Raw genomic sequence first — 17,688 nt, 5'->3', positions numbered from 1 at the left:
AATTTTTCCCTGGATACACATGGGAAGGGGGAACAAGTGCAAAACAGGGAAGACTCATGTAAAGCTCATCTTCTCTTCATCCAAAACTGAGAATCCTTTTTTGGTGGACTTATTTTTTTGAAGAGTAATATTTAGGCCTTTCTAATCCTGCCCTAGATATCAACTGCCTGCTCTTATTTGGTTAAAAATATATAAATTTAGATAACCCTATTTTAGGAAACTGAAACATGCACGGATGCACTGAATGAAAAGACTCAAAATGTGTACATGTAAGTGCGTACTATATTGTAGCACTGTCAGAAGAGGGCACTGTAGCATTTCATTTAAACACGCTCTTTATCTGTACCAAATTCTGTTATGACCGTTTATATGGATTTTCGCACTTAAGACATTTAATGTTGAATGCTGATATGCAATATTCATCAATCCACATTATTAGGATTAATGCATAAATCAGTACCCACCCTCTCCCTCAATTTTAGAGGTGTCCTGATAGCTATAGAAAAACTAGCAGGAAACTCTGTCTGATAATTGCCATACTATATTTTTACAGCCAACATCCGGTATACAATGCATTATTCACATTTCACCTCAAACGAACACTTGATCTTCTGTTCATGTCACTGGCTCTATGATGCTCTGGCATTGTCCAACCTTTCATGGAACAAGCCACCTGAATTCCTCCCAGTCAGTCCTTGCCCTGAGCGCAGACATGTCGACTTGTGTGCCTCTGGGAACTGACGCAGCTGATGTTGAAGCGCTGATTTTAATCACTGAGCCTTGCAGAAAATCAGAGTGCATTCACAGGTCTGGTTATATAAAAGCTCTTCTCTGATCACGCTCCCACTGGTAGAGCTTACTGACATATACAGAACATCAACAAGCCCAGGGGAATTGGAACTGGGGGAACGGTTACAATGATTTCCACTGCTTTTTAAGTTTTATGGAATTTTAACACAAGTGTAGGCCTCATTTATTAAGTAACTATAGGTCTCATTTAGAAAAATGCAATGTGAAAAATGCAGTAACTCATACTAACCAATCAGAATCATTTTTTTCAAACTGTTCCTGATTTAGAATCCTTGCTAATTTCAGAAGTCTAATGTTGTTATGGCTCCTTAGTTATTTTATTGAGAATTATCCAAGGAGCATGCATAAAACACAGCATCTGATTTGCTTTCAAATGATAGAATATTTTTGGCTACTTGAGGAATCTTCTAATGCACTTTGATTTCCAAGATAGAAAAAAAATGCAAGCTATTACTATAGTACCTAAATGCTTTGTGTCATCAAAGCTCTTTAGATCCTTTATTTATTTTACTCTGTGATCAGTCTGCACTAAGAAGCTATGTCACTTATCAGTTCCATATATAAGGGACGGACTTACAACACTGGTGTCCAAAGACACTGTTTAATACTATGAGCCTCCCACAGTCTACAAAGCATATTTTCCACTCACACTATTGTTTTATCTTAACTAATGGAGTAGCAGGATATATTTTTCAGATACCCTTTCAAATAGATTATAAGTATTTCAGTAGTTAATATTGTGTATAGTGTTGTAAAGAGCTTGTTAGCAAGCTTTTCCTGCAAATATTCGTACTGCCCATTTGGAAGGGGGCATCATAGGAATAAACTGTAAAGATAATATATCCTTCCTAGCCAATGAATGGATTAGTGTGGAAAGAACGAGTCTGAGGATAGGAAAACCAAAAGCTGGAGTGCTTCCTTGGCTAAATTCCCAGGTAATATCTCTACAACAAATAGATGTATGACTCCTAAATTCTTAAAACATAAAGACAAAAAGAGAGCGGATAACAATGTTGTTTTAAAGAACACAGTAGAAAGCAACATGTTCGTTTAAAAATCAGGACCACTTAACATACCACCTCCATCCCACTCAAACCCAGGTATGTTTCTACACATCTACTCATCTTTGACAAGCCCTGTGTTTACAGAGGTCCAAAAATCTCTTACTGTCCTACCAAGATCAGTACTTGGGCAGAGAACATTGTTGTAAAGTTAATAAATAGTGGATTTAGCCTTTCAGCATTGTCTGGGAAAAAGTGGCAATAAAAAAATCTGATTTTGACCCGTCACACTGTCATTTAATTATTATGTGCCAGTAGCAAGCAAGAAGAATCAATACAAGAATCTGTGACAACAAGATATTAAGACGAAACTTGTGCCAGCGCAGCACCTCAAATAAAGCACATTATTAACTGGAGTCTTCGTGCCTCTTTTCCTGACACTTCATTTCATTCCAAATGAACCTGCATGCTAGAGTACTGCGACATCTATTTCTATTCACCATGGTAAGAAGTGTAGAAACTGGGCAATTAGTTATCAGCTCTTTTGAAATTGTGGTGTTACCCTGAGTGGAGAATTCCTGAGCAGATCTGAAGATGAGGGTATCTTTTCTTTAGTCTACAGTTAACATTTTGAAACATTTTTGCTTTGCAGTGCTTTGACGATTTATAACATTAGGGTAGTTAAAGATGTCAAAACCATAATTTTTTTGTGTCATGCTTCTGTTTTTTCAGTGAGACATTAAAGTCAGAGGGCAACTTAAAATGTGTCTCCAAGCAACAAGCATAATTGGGCACTGAACATCTAATACTATCTAGCAACCTCACTGTGTTAAAATAAGAAAGCCATTACCATTGCCCTAAACACCATTCATATGTGATTTATATAATGACTTGTAGCCAAATTCAGCAAGTTTTTTTATGGTTTTCCATGTGTCTGGAGTCTCCTCATAGAAAGTACAGTTTTGAACCAGTGAACACACGTGGCCCTATACTTTTAAACAGCAGAGCATGCAACAGCACACCATGGAAACCAAGGTAAAATTTTCACAATTCAGCAAGGAAGTTGTATGCTCGGTTTAAAAGCAAAATTCTGTAAATGTCATCTTTGTTTTATCTTTGTAGGTATCTAGGATCCACCAAATCCATTGGGATATTTATTTTAAAGTGCATTAGCCCTTTTTACTTTCTTTCCCTGACCTAAACTAACTCACCCTCCCTCTCTCCAGGTGCATATTTACCTTTACCTTGGGGATGTAGCGTCAGCTATTTGTTTACATTCTTCCAACAAAGCTTCTGTGTACTGGCTGCACTTGTTTGGTAGATTCCCATAAACCTCTCTTTGGACGTGTCCAGAGGCTGAAGGTGCTTGGGTGAGGGTCCCAGAGAAGTCTATGGTAACCTGCTGCACAAATGCTGCCATCCCTCACAGAAGAATTGTGGCACTGGATGTAATCCAATAGAGGAGGCTGCAGCCACCAGTTTAAGCTAAGTATGCACCTGGATAGTGTGGGTTAAAGGGGGTAAAAAGGATAAGTGCATACATTCACTGTGTGTATTTCTTTTAAAGATTTCATATTTATTAACCCATATCATACTCTCTTTCCACACTTTCCCAGTTTAACATTGGGTGTGTGAGGTAAAAAAAATGTGGATTTTACAGGGTTGATTTACTAAAGGCATCCATCAATCCATCATCCAATCACGTGCAAGCAAAACGGCTTTTTTTATTATTTTCCTTGCATCCGATTAGGCATTATTTAATTTTTCAAAGTAAAATTCCACCAAATTTACTAAGCTCTTGGGCAAATCCCATTGCAAAGCAAGCAGTCTGTTTGCCTTTAGTAAATCAGCTCTCATGTGAACAGCCATAAGACCATTCCACTGTTAACAAGGGTGCTCATGACTACATGGAGGAAAGCATTGGAGAAAGTTAAAGAACTCAGAGTTGCATTTTTAAGGAACCTAAGAGGCTTTATAGGTAGGAAACATCCACATGAATGACACTATATACAACTTAGGAATACTTTGGTGTCCTATCTCCACCCCTAGCCTTTTGACTTGACAGTAAAAAGTCAACAGCAGACTGATGAGGTCACCCCCCTGCTCATTTCATGCTTTCTCCCTAACAAGATGTTCCGTATCAAGCATTTGCTTGCAGTACACCTGATTGGCCCTCAGTCCTTCCCCTACCTGTCCTAGACTGCTGCTGTACAGGGATTGCAAGAGGCTGATATTGAGTCAAATTCTGATACTTACTCTAGTTTCCTTTACAGAAAAATATATTTAATGATTTATTAATGAATACATATTTTCAATAACTGGTGCCTTTTATATTGGCCTAAAGTTACCTTTTAAATTGTTTGCAAGGGAAATAAAAAGCCAACCTGTGGAAAGCCCTTACCCACATTGGAAATGTATGTGTTGAAGTGTTTTCTTCTAAGGTATGACTTATCTTGGTTATTTTGGTTATATCACTATCTACAGGACCATGTAGTGCAGATTTACTTTCCACTGAACATCTGAAGCTTAATAATGTGCCTTTGCCCCAGACTATTCTTGCAATAATACCCTTACCTTCATCATAATCCTCATCGTCCTCATCGTCATCATCATCCTCATCATCTTCTATTTCTTCTCCTTCCTCTTCATCTTCCTCTTCATCCTCCTCAATTTCATCATCATCTCGATCTATTTCTTCATCTTCCTCATCTTCTTGGTCTTCATTGTCATCAGAATACTCTTCTTCCTCCTCCTTCTCATCCATTTCCTCTGTTCCATCTGTTTCATAGCACTCATCGACAGAGGAGTTGTCTGTTTTGGAGGAGTAGGGTTTTCTTTTGGGTGAGGGTTCCAAAGGTTTGTTATCTTGGGTTTTCCTTTTCTTTGCTAGAGGACAGCCGTAAACACTACAATAGGGACAATAAATATCGGATTAAGAAATTTTTTGAAGTTTAATCAAAACACCAACCAAACCACTTTACTTTACATTTTGCATAGGGTAGGGAAGATTTAGACCCTTTGTGGGGTTCTTCTGTTTACCTATGTCTCTACTGGGGAGATGAGTAGAATTCTCTCAAACGGGGACAGAACAGCTATAATAGCTGGGAAAAAGGCTAAAAAAAAATCAGCGCCGTCTGTGTCCCTGTTGGAAATTTCCATTCATTTGTGGATAGCCAAATATAAGGGATATAAGGGATGTCCCCCAACAGGACCACAGTTAATGATACAATGCCCTGGGGACATACTGTATAACCCTTCTTCCACTGTTGGCCAAAGTTACACTTTAAGTATTACAAATATAACACTTTAAATGATAACATGCTATATAAATAAATGAAGAAAAATACAAATATCTGGTGGAAAATTACCAGAGTTTAATATACAAGTAAACATTTTGTAAAAAAAAACCTTAGTGTCTTATGTAACATTGAACTCCCCTAACCTGGTGCATAGTTACCTCTGTGTAGTGACAGTGGCCTCCTGTGGTGTTTATACCCTCTGTGCAAAAGTCTTCTGCAGCACTAACTACACCTTTGCAGTCACTTTTCATAGACTTGAATGAAGTCATATATCAAAGTTTTTTCTGTAAAAGAACTCCTTTGTTCATGTCTATGTGAAATTACTGCACAGGAGGATGTTCACAGCCTAAGATGCTGCCACTACAGGTAGGCTAATATGCCCCTGGAAGGGAGTGGTTCTAGGTTGAATAGGCTAAGCGGGGAGAATAGGCTGGGATGATTTGTACCTAAATTGTACTTATACTTTAATATATTTGAAATAAAGTTCTGAATACCCTTAATCACAGATGAGCAATTTAATCCAAAACATGTTTTTGATTAGGTAAAACAAATATTTTTAGGCATGGTTATTTGATTCCCCTGAAAATGGTGGTTAATGTGATATACAACATGTTCTTTAGAGTGCGCTATACAGGAATTCTGGAGGATAGGATTCAGCTGATCCAAAGAACAGACATAATATAAGCCCATATTATTAGAGAGTTCAATTTACTAAGGAAAGATTACATTTTATTGAATGAAATATTAATACATAGTAATTACAAAATCCTAGCTAAACTGTTTTTTTCTCACACCCATAATACAACATTTTCAAAAAGTCCACATGCCGCAGGATAGTCAATGCACTATTTTACCAGACCAAATCAGCAAATAAAATCATTGCCCCCATAAATGTGTTTCATTTGGTTTTGGGGAAAATTCCATTTGATGGGCCAAACTGCCAGCTAATACTCTTAAGCCTCATACACACGACCGAGGAACTCGACGGGCGAAACACATCGTTTTCCTCGTCAAGTTCCTTGTTAGGCTGTCGAGGAACTCGACAAGGCAAGTTTCTCTATTCCCGTCGAGGAAAAAGAGAACATGCTCTCTTTTTGGCTCGACGGGATCCTCGACAGTTTCCTCGTCGAAAAATTTACACACGACCGGTTTCCTCTGAAAAAAAAAATTCCAGCAAGTTTCTTGCTGTTTTTTGCCGAGAAACTCGGTCGTGTGTACGAGGCCTGAGGGAATTGGTTGTAGCAAGCTCCACTAGTTACCTTTCCCCAAAGCTACTCCATATTGCCTTTTCTTGCAGAGGTGTAAGTCCAAGCCATCAGTCTGTGCCCATACTCTACAGTACATGGTTTGTCCCTCAAGGCATGTTCTAAAAACAGGTTTATGTGCTGAAAATGTAATTCAGTTTTTTTTTAAATGTTATTTACGTCTAGAACTGACCAAGTCATAAATAACACTTCGGGGCAATTTTGTTTACTCACATCTGAATTCACTGCCATTTAAAGTACCGTAACTGTTGTTGCTGCTGTTTTCCTGTTGAAGAAATTTTGCAGCACTTTCTGACCTGATGGGAAGTAAGGCAAAACCTTTTCAACAGAAACCCAACAAGGTTTTAAATTATTTTCAACTTTATTAAAATATATATATATATATATATATATATATATATATATATATATATATATATATATATATATATACTTTTCAGATTTTTAGCATTTTGTATTTCTTTATAGGCCCTGTAAACAGTAATATTTGTTCTAGTAATTCACCTTTGTTTAAGGCAAGTAAAGTTTTTTTAAACAGGATTGATTTCCTATCTTTCTTATATTTCTTAGACACATCCATAGGCTTTAAAGTTTAGGGAAAACCTGTGACATTGCACAGATCTTCTGCCTAGCCTGTGGATAAGTAGATTTCTTTAAATGGAAGTAGGCTCCCTCTAGCGTGCTTCATAAACAAGAACAATCTTACACATGTTCAATAAGAAAGTATCTACAGGGAAGGAAGAAAAAACTGCCTTTCCTTATTGAAAATGTATAAAAAATTTTCACCATATGCTGCATTTTGGGAGTTACTTTTGTTGAAAATTTGGATGCAACTGGAAATGTTTGAAAATAATGGAGAACCATTCTAAACATGGTTAATATTTTAATGTTCTATATATTTAGCTATACAATGATATAATTCACATATAAGTCAGTAATTCACTATGCAGAAAACCCAAGCAAAACTCAGTTCTGTACATGTTTGCCTCTGGCACGATATTGATGTAGAGATCACCCCACACATATTTGTCAGAATGAGTTACTTATGGTCTACCATGTTTGATATGGATCTTTCATCCTCTGTCTGGGTCATGCAGCTGCTTCTAAAGTCCATGCCTGTCACTTCCTTGACAAAAATAGCTGGTATGATGTTAATGATAAGTTTTAAAGTGGCACAATGCCCAACACATTGACTAAGTTTTAAAATTACACTCAGAACGGCAGCAAGACCAAATAAACATTACATTGATCTGATCACACAGAACCTAGACTGTATGTCTTATTTAACATGGCAAAGAAAAAAAAAGTAAAATACAATAATCCACCAGAATGAATTTGTTTGAAGACCCCTGAAATCAAGTTACAAAGGGCACTGCTAGTGATGAGTGGATCAATTTCCTAGGGCTTAGGCTTCATGAACGATGGTCTTAAAAAAACATCTGTTCTCTTGGCAGTAAAAAAACACTCATATAGAGAATTTTTTGTAAAAATTTTAGATGGGTTTAGTAGAGTTTTAAAAAAAATTCTACCAGTAAGCTCCATTCAGAAACGCAAACCAGAAGGGTTTTTCCTGCCTCTAAATGTTGAGCTCAAAATACACCTGTAATCGTCCTAACATGCATGGACACATAGGATAACACTGAGCTGCTTTTACAGGCAGAACACAAAACTCCTTTCGAAGCAACATTTTCTAAGCCAGTGTGCATGGAGCCTTAGTTGTAGCCTGTAGCCTGTGTAGCATGCAGTTGGTAATCCATAGATTTCTCAACCTAAATAACACATCTCTCCTGTGCTCGAAGGTTGGCCCAACAGTGGTGTTACTCTAGGCTCTTGTCATGGCAAATCCACATAAATGCCACTTTGCTGCCCTCATAAGACTGGGGATGTCTAGATGCACTGAAATTAAGAAATAAACAGAGGGAGCACCGGCCTAGTGCATTAGCCTCAATGAATTACTTTATTGTATAAAAACAAAGAATGTAACTTACAAACATGCACTTGAATACAGCATATCTAAAAAATAACAGCTTTTTGACCTTGGTAACAGATTACTGATGAAACGTCCCACAGTAAAACTGTAACTCTAAGGAAGAGGCGATACCTTGAAACGTGTCAGCCAGTTTTACTGTGGGACATTTCATTTATAATGTGATACCATGGACGAAAAGTTGCTGTTATGCTGTATTCAAGTGCATGTTTGTATCATTCTTTGTTTTTATACAATAAAGTAATTCATTGAGGATAAGGCACTAGGCCGGTGTGCCCTCTGTTTATTTCTTAATTTCAGTTAATCCATAGATTCCTGATAGAGCAGCTATTCTAAACCAGGGTTTTGCAGGGTTCTGCATGTCATAAGGATCACCAGGGGAAGGGAAAAAAAGCCTTAAAGTGGTTTAAAGGCTATTTTTTTTTATGTGCATGAAGGTAAAACACTTTCAGCATGCAGCCTCCCCCCTCCCTATACTCACCTGAGCCTGATCCAGTGATGTACACCAGAGCAGAAGCTCTCCCGGGTCTTTCCCTCCCCATTGGCTGAGACACAGCCGGGGAGCCATTGGCTTCCGCTCATGTCAATCACAGCCACTGAGGAGGGAACAGGAACAAAGCTGAGACATGCAGAGGTGGCTTGGGAGCGAGCAAGCACAAGTGCTCCCACAGCAAGCAGCCAGGAGCTCTGACAGAGGACCCGAGAAGAGGATAATCGGGGCTGTTCTGTGCAAAACCATTGTACAGAGTAGGTAAGTATGATATGTTTGTTATTTAAAAAAATAATCTGAACCTTTAATAATGCTTTTAAAGAATTGATAAGCAAAAATGTTTGGGGGTTTAATAACTATTTAAGAAGCTTTTAAATCCCCCAATAAGGCAAAGAGCACAGCAGAGAGTTAACCAACATGAGAAATTAATAGGTTAAATATCTTCTGAAACTATAATTAACCAATGGGTAAAATGTCAGCCTAAATAAAAAGGAATCCATTTGGGGGGTATACCCACAAATACATGGAAATCCATTGTACAGTGCATATGGGTCTTGATAAAAATCCTCTTACCAGACACTCTTTAATAATTAGTTTCAGATTTTTTTTGAGAGATTCAAACAAAAGTAATGTATAGTTGAACATCATAAACCTGAATACCCCTTAAGCACGTACAAAAAGGAGGGCCACAAAATAACACAAGGAATACAGATGTGAAAATGCTATTTTATCTAGGAGAAATAATTGTAATAGAAAGAAGCTAGAGTTGAAAAATTAGCAAAGAAACAAGACCTCTACCATCTAGGACAACTGTAATCTTTTTTTTTTCCTAAACAACTAGATATGAAGCTAAGGCTGAGACATTTAAATCGTGAAACTTTAAGAAATATGATATCAAAAACAGATAAAAAGTGATCACTCCACCCTGATTCTCACCCCAAAAACATTACAACCTCATCAGAAGACGTCTGAATCAAAGTACTTATAGTGAAAGCTGAAATAGACCGTATCCTATTGCCTATCTCCCAAGCAAACTGACTAAACTGTTCCAAAAAGAAGAAAAAAGGAAATCATCAACACTGTCATATTATACACAATGCCAGATTTGGTCCATAAATTCAGCCACGGTTCTGTACACAATAAAATAGGTAAGGACCAGTTCATCAGTAATAATTTATCATGAGTAATATGTTCAGACAAAAAAAAATATTTTCTAGATTACCTGCACTGGCCCTTTAGCTTGTAGTTTTAGCTAGAAATACACCAATTCAAAAATGTATCTACAGCAGCTGAAATATTGACTATAGCTGCGCACAAAAACAAAAAATGATGTAGGGTCAAAAATCTGCCAAATCCCAGACCATCATTTACAGAAAAAACAGCAGACTTGGAATGACAAAGAAAGACACATTTTAATATGGAAGGGCTGCAATGTTATAACATGTGCAGTGTTATTCATTAATTAATCAGCAGACCCTTTGATAGCTGACATGCCTGCCAAATTACCAACACTGGATTGAACTGGGAAGGGAATCTAGAAGCAAATAAGGAGTAACCAATCCAGCCTAATGAAATATAAATCCCTCCTCATTGCCCAAATTGACTATCACAAGTAGAGCTTGTGTACACAGACATTTGAACATGTCACCTCATAGAACTCAATAGGATTTTAAAAGATTGAAGTAGTTGATGCACCTAAGATTGAGGTCAAAAGCACCTGTGAGGGAAGCATTTAAAACTGAAGTGTAAACCGAATGCAACTGAAAGCACACTGCATTTTCCCCTATACAGGCACTTTTAAGTACACAATGGGGTTTATTTACTAAAGCTGGAAAGTGCAAAATCCGGCTCACTCCTGCATAGAAACCAATGAGCTTCCAGGTTTTATTACCAACTCTTAATTGAACAAGCTGGGGTTAGAAGTTCATTGCTTTCTATGCAGAATTGAGCCTGATTTTGAACTCTCCAGCTTTAGACCCCTTTCACACTGAGGAGTTTTTCAGGTGGTACAGCGCTAAAAATAGCGCTGCTATACTGCCTTATAACTCCTGCCCAGCAACCTCAATGTGAAAGCCCGAGGGCTTTCACACTAAGGCGATGCGCAGGCGGGAGACAAAAAAATCTCCTGTCAGCAGCATCTTTGGAGCGGTGAGAGGAGTGGCGTGTACACCGCTCCTTCACTGCTCCTTCCCATTTAAAACAATGGGAACTGCGGCAATACTGCCCGCAATGCGCATTGCGGGCGGTATTAACCTTTTATCAGCCGCTAGCGGGGGTTAATACCGCACCGCTAGCGTCCGAATCCCGCGGCAAACCTGGCGGTATAGCGCCGCTATTTTTAGCGGCGATATACCGCCACCACGGCTCCCGCCCCAGTCTGAAAGGGGCCTTAGTAAATAAACCCCATTGTGTACTAAAAATTGGGGTATGCCTGTACACAAACATTTTGACTGACCCTTGTCCAATAAACCTTGCTTAAATGTATTGGCTAGGTCAGACACTAATCTGTATCTATCAATCATCTTTGTCTCCAAACTGCAGGCTGGGAGCTTGCTGTGGCCCTTTGCCTGTCTTTAAGTGGCCCTTGGGGCACTATTCCTTCCATTCACAATGATGAGGTACCATTAATCCTACTGACATCAACAATCGGGCAATATTGCCCTCTGTGATACCAACTATGGCACTATTCCTCCCACAAAAACCAATGATGGGGTATTGTTTACTCATTGGGGCATCTTTTACTCGCACTGGCCATTAAAGCCTAAAACGCAGTAAACTGACCCTTTGTTTAGACATTTGTTAATACATTTCTTGACATCACAAGACACACTCATTCTCAGGAGGACTTTTTCCAGCACCATTAACATAATCTTCCTTATTCCTCCCCACTCTATAGCTGAGCACAGTCAAATTCATATAGGAGGACAAGATACTTGAGGAGTCAACTTTCGGTAAGAAAAAAATCAGTCAAGAGTCCAATGAGAATTTCCTAATAACCCAAGCAATTTATTGTGCTTATTCAACGGCCTGATACTTCAGGGTTATGCCTTTTGTGATTCTGTTGATGGTCCACCAAATAAAATATCAGTGTGCCAGGAGCTTGCTACCTTGGATTCCAAAGATGATCAACAATTTCAGCAATAGACATAGATCAAAGACCTACTCAGTAAAGGCAAGATCAAGGATCACTAACACTAAGAGGGTTAGGAATGGCAGAAGCACACACATGTGTTGTGAGCACAGAAGTACTCAGATCATAGTATAACAGCCACTGTGTGCTCAGCTATAGAGCAGATCATCCAGTATCATGATACTTAACCACTTGCTTATTGGGCACAAATACCCCCCTCCTGCCCAGGTGAAATTTCAGCTTCCGGCACTGCGTCGCTTTAACTGACAATTGCACTGTCGTGCGACGTGGCTCCCAAACAAAATTGATGTCCTTTTTTCCCCACAAGTAGAGCTTTCTTTTGGTGGTATTTGATCACCTCTGCGGTTTTTATTTTTTGCGCTATAAACAAAAAAGAGCGACAATTTTGAAAAAAAATACAATATTTTTTACTTGTTGCTATAATAAATAGCCCAATTAAAAAAAAAAAATAATTCTCAGTTTAGGCCGATACGTATTCCTCTACATATTTTTGGTAAAAAAAAAAAAAATTTGCAATAAGCGACTGGTTTGCGCCTACAAAATAGGGGACAGAATTATTATTTTTTATTTTATTTTTTTACTAGAAATGGCGGCGATCTGCGATTTTTATTGGAACTGCTACATTATGGCGGACGCATCGGACACTTTTGACACATTTTTGGCACAATTCACATTTATACTGCGATCAGTGCTATAAAAATGCACTAATTACTGTATAAATGTGACTGGCATTGAAGGGGTTAACACTAGGGGGTGGGGAAGGAGTTAAATGTGTACCCTGCATAGTGTTCTAACTGTGGGGGAGGGGGACTGACTGTAGAGGTGACCGATCTGTGTCCCTATGTACAAGGCACACAGATCGGTCTCCTCTCAACCTGACAGGACGCTGTCTCTGTGTGAGCCAGCAATGAGAGATGATCTGATATGTTTACATTTGAGATCATTTCTCATTGGCTGCACAGATTGCATAGCAAACGGCCACTCTGATTGGCCGTTCACGGCGATCTGTGATTGGCTGTGTCCAAGGGACACGGCCAGCACAGAATATCCCCACTGCGCGCTCGGGAGCGCGCGTGGGGAACGAGTAAAGGGGCGGACGTCAATTGACGTCCTTCTGGATTTTCAGGTCCGCGCTGAAGCCGTCATTCGGCTATAGCGCGGGCCTCAAACGGTTAATCTCATGTTAGTGACACCCAAGTCAGTAGCTACATATGCAGGGTGCCCTTTATTCCAAATGTTACTGTTATTGAGTCAATTGGTTGAACATCAAAAGGATGAGGGCTTCAGCTTGAACAGCTAAATCTTTCAGCTACTGTTTTAAACTCAGCTCGACTTTTCTGGCTATCAGAACAAACAAGAGTTTTTTATTCCTTAACCATGGATAAAAAATGGCTTAGAATCAGGAAAGGAGCCATTAATTGCTACCAAGAGAAGCTGGCACAAACTCTTTAGAAAACAAATCAAGCGTTAGTGAGAGCAGCTGTAACAGGAGTACCAATTCTCCAGCAGTACAGACTCCTATCACCACCCACACGTAGTCTACACACGATCAGATTTTCCGTTGGAATACTGCCCTGTGGCCCAGTCCCCGAAGGGAGGGGATCATACTCTGCTTCAGTATGGCACAGTACATGTTGGCATTCATGGTTCCCTCAATGAACTGTAGATTCCCAGTGTCGGTAGCACTCATGCAGCCCCAGACCATGAGACTCCAACCCCCGTGCTTGACCTGGTTGCCGCCACACACTAAACAAAATAAGTTTATCTTGGTCTCATCAGACCACAGGACATGATTCCAGTAATCCATGTCTTTAGTCTGCTTGTCCTCAGCAAACTGTTTGCAGGCTTTCTTGTGCATCATCCTCTTCTGGGATGATAGCCATGCAGACCAATTAGATGCAGCGTGTGGCGTATGGTCAGAGCACTGACATGCTGACCCCCCACCCTTTAACCTCTGCAACAATGCTGGCAGCACTCATACGTCTATTTCAAAAATACAACCTCTGGATTTGAGGCTGAGCATGTGCACTCAACTTTGATTGACCATGGCGATGCCTGTTCTGAGTGGAACCTGTCCTGTTAAACAGCTGTATGGTCTTGGCCATCGTGCTGCAGCTCAATTTCAGGGTCTTGGCAATATTATTATAGCCTAGGCCATCTTTATGTAGAGAAACAATTCTATTTTTCAGATCCTCAGAGAGTTCTTTGCCATGAGGTGCCATGTTGAACTTCCAGTGACTAGTATGCGACAGTGAGAGCGATAACACCAAATTTAATACCAAACACAAGGGCAGCGCACAATGGAATTAGTAATAAAAACGTTATAGCCTTGAAAAAAAAATATGACATAATACAATATTGCACTGAAAAATTATAAAGATAATGCTGTAGCTACATTTCAATTAAAACCAGACAGTCATTGTAGCTAATAAATAATGGGTAAAATAATTAGAAGTCCAAGAGGAAAGGGGTTAACATCAGTCCAACGATAGCAAGGGTCCCTTGGATGGGGCTGCCATGGCTCCAAAATAGTATGGTCCCAGATGGATTGAGGGAATTGCGGTATGACAACCCTAATATGGGCTTGGTGCTGAGACCGGCCAATAGACACGAATGTGGGCACAATAGTGGAGCCCTAGGAATAATTGCTGCAGGCGGCGCACGGCGCCGTGTGGTACAAACAAGCCACTTGATAATCCGGTCAGCGCGGAAGCCACAGAATGTATCAGGACAGTGTGGGGGCCTCCGTGATGGCGGCACAGCAAGGATTGAAACGATCCAATGGGGAGCCGGGCACTCTTGGATGACGTCAGTGTTGACATGGCGATGGAGACAAACAAGGAAGGAGACAAACAAGGCAAAGGTCAGGACTCTGAAGCAGTGGAAGATCGAAAGCTCAAAGGGAAGCTGTGACTGACATGTTTCACGCCACTGCGTTTTTTCAAAGTCACGGAGAGAATGGCTATCCGGTCAATATATGCCTACTGGCAATCAGAGGAGAGAGGAGGGACCAAATTGCTGAATCTGATGTTAACCCCTCACTCGACCAAAGCACATATAAATACATAGTACATTGCAATATAAAATGATGATAATGATAAAAAAGAAAAAAAATGTGTAAAAATGAGAACAAAAATAAAAACAGAAATAAGAATAAAATATAAAAGTAAAATGAATAATGTAAGGAATAGGAAATTGCAAACACTCACATTGAAAACCACAATCATTGTACATGCAGACGGGGCTGTGCATACATTGAGGAAAAACATTGTTGGTAATTGGTAATATTAGCACTGTGTATAGTTATTATTAAGTATATACATATACATGTATATACACACATGTGCATCCATACACACAAACGCACACATACATATACCTATAGTGGTCATTGGGATTGCATGGTATCGGGGTAAATGGGTCATACTTTAACATACCCAGGTGCACTACGTGTGGTAACCCCTAGGTGCACCAAAGGAGTATAATTATACAAAATACGGATAATGCTTTAAAAGAAGAGAAAATTAGACGGTTGTTTTATACGACATATTGTGAGCTATGATGTCAAATAATACTGAGGATATCCAGTTCTTCATTCAAACCATCCAGGGAGAGTGAACCAAACTGGTAAATCCAGAAGGTTTCTCTCCTACACAGGCGTGAAAACCTCTCGTTGTCTGTAAGTGTCCCTTTGGGGATGGCCTCGATCCCCAGAACCTCCAGACCTCTAAAATCGTTCTTGTGTGCATGAAGGAAGTGTCCCGCGCCACTTCCTCCATGCACACAAAAAACACCAAAAGCAAACATTTATAACATAGCAGCTTACCAATTCTTAGGTGTGGTGTCCACATTTGTTTTCTTGTTTTTACAATAAAGTCAAACAACACACAAGGAGAATTTTTAAAGTTATACTGCAGCTGCACACCTAAATTACCCCTAATCCTCATCAACACGTTAAACCATAAAAAACAATGTTAGGTTACACTTGCAACAGTCCAACATGGACCTAAGCATATCAAACTTCCTATTTCCCAAATAGATAAAGTTGATGGAAAAATCTCCCAAGTGACAACTTTAAGTAAATGCTTACAGTACAGCAATCAAATCATATTTGATTGCTGTAAATAAGCTATTAAATGCATTTATAAAAGCCCCCGGTGCAGGAAGCCTAATGAAACAGAGTAGATACAAAAGTAACAATGTTACTTTGTATATATCTCAGCATCTAAACAGTGTCAGATTGTCCATTTTTTTGACAGCAGCAGCAGCAATTACAGCAGCAGTATTTACAGAGCAACTCTTGGCTGTCATTTTGACAGTTGGGATTTGCTGGCAAGTGGGAGGGGTGTGTTGGAAGCCGTAAGACAGGCGTACTACACACACCATGTGTACTTTGATGTCCACAACTGGTTAACAAAGGATGGTTATTCACTATATGCTTTGTAATACTTAAAGGAGAAGTCCAGCCTGAGCTTTTTAGTCTGGGCTTATCCTCTGGGTCACAGGAGAGCAATTAGTTTTGCAATCCTGTGACCCGTTTTCAGCGGAGATCGGTCTGAAGTCTGCTCTCCACTGACACCTCTGCAATCAGTCAAGGCAGTGCATCATCCTGACTTTTGAAGTCTGGAACCGAAAGGTGTTTTGACTACTGGCAGTCTCAGCAGCTAAACAAGCCGCTGAGATGGTGAGATGACCACTCCCCACCTCTCCACAGCTCAGCGCTCCAATGAGCGTGCAGAAGCAGAGAGGAGAGATGCTGACTCACAGTCAGCAGCTCTCCTCTTGGGGACCTGTGAGAACCGAGCCATCGGCGGTGTTCTGTGGCTGGGTTCTCAGTGCAGAGACGGCGGGAGACAGATGCAGCATTGGTCTGATGCTGCATCCACCTAGGTAAGTATGAATCTAAAATAAAAAAAAACATACTTCTCTTTTAACATTTTCAGCATTCGCAAAAAAATTATCTGTTAAATGTAATGAAACGCCAGCTCCCTACAAGTCTGTATTTTCACTTTGGTTGGCCAATAGTAAGTTAGATTTCATATGTTTGCTATATTACTTTGAGTCCCAAACAGTGAGATACCGCTGTGGTGATTTGTTTCTTCTACCCCCTCCACAAGGCCATAACAAATGTGTCACTTTGCCACAGCTGAATATCCCAGTGAAACATTTGCTATACATGTTGGAGAGCAAAGAGGGATTGGGGACACCATCATTTCTAATTTCAGCTGGGTGGAATTTAATTGGTATATCTTGGTATTGCAATTCCCAAGTGATATAACATATGATTCCAGTTGGCAGCAAACACAAAACTGAAGAATTGGTTTTGGGTGTAGTTGACCTAAATTAAGTTCAGAGACTAGATAGAAATGCTGCAACCCATGGCAATCAGATTTCACTTTTTATTAGCCAAGTAGCAAGAGCAGTGACAGGTGACTGTACACTGCTTACTATAGCATAATATACCATCATTATGGCTCCTGACCACATTAAATAAGCTCATATATCTCTACACATCAACACCAGTAACTACATGTTATTTACGACGATGAGTTTCATAATTCAGTGATTTTATCACAGGCTGAACAATATTCCCCCGAATACATCTGCAGCCAAGCACCCAGGCAAGATGCTAAAATAAGAAACAAGCTCATTCCTTTGCAGCTGCCTCCTTCCTTTCCACCCTTC

The 17,688-nt window shown here is 39.7% G+C and overlaps 1 protein-coding gene across 1 annotated transcript in view; it reads right to left on the bottom strand.

Moving 5' to 3' along the window:
• Nucleotides 1–17,688, bottom strand: part of MYT1L (myelin transcription factor 1 like) — a 639,239-nt gene that overhangs the window by 164,644 nt on the left and 456,907 nt on the right. Inside the window, 1 exon segment of the mRNA XM_040348666.1 lies at nt 4,386–4,717. Coding sequence (XP_040204600.1) covers nt 4,386–4,717 — 332 coding nt within the window.

Source organism: Rana temporaria, chromosome 4 (genome assembly GCF_905171775.1).
Source record: "Rana temporaria chromosome 4, aRanTem1.1, whole genome shotgun sequence".
Taxonomy (NCBI): Eukaryota; Metazoa; Chordata; class Amphibia; order Anura; family Ranidae; genus Rana; species Rana temporaria.
The sequence above is the reverse complement of the archived record's forward strand: the minus strand, read 5'-3'. Positions and strand labels throughout refer to the sequence as shown.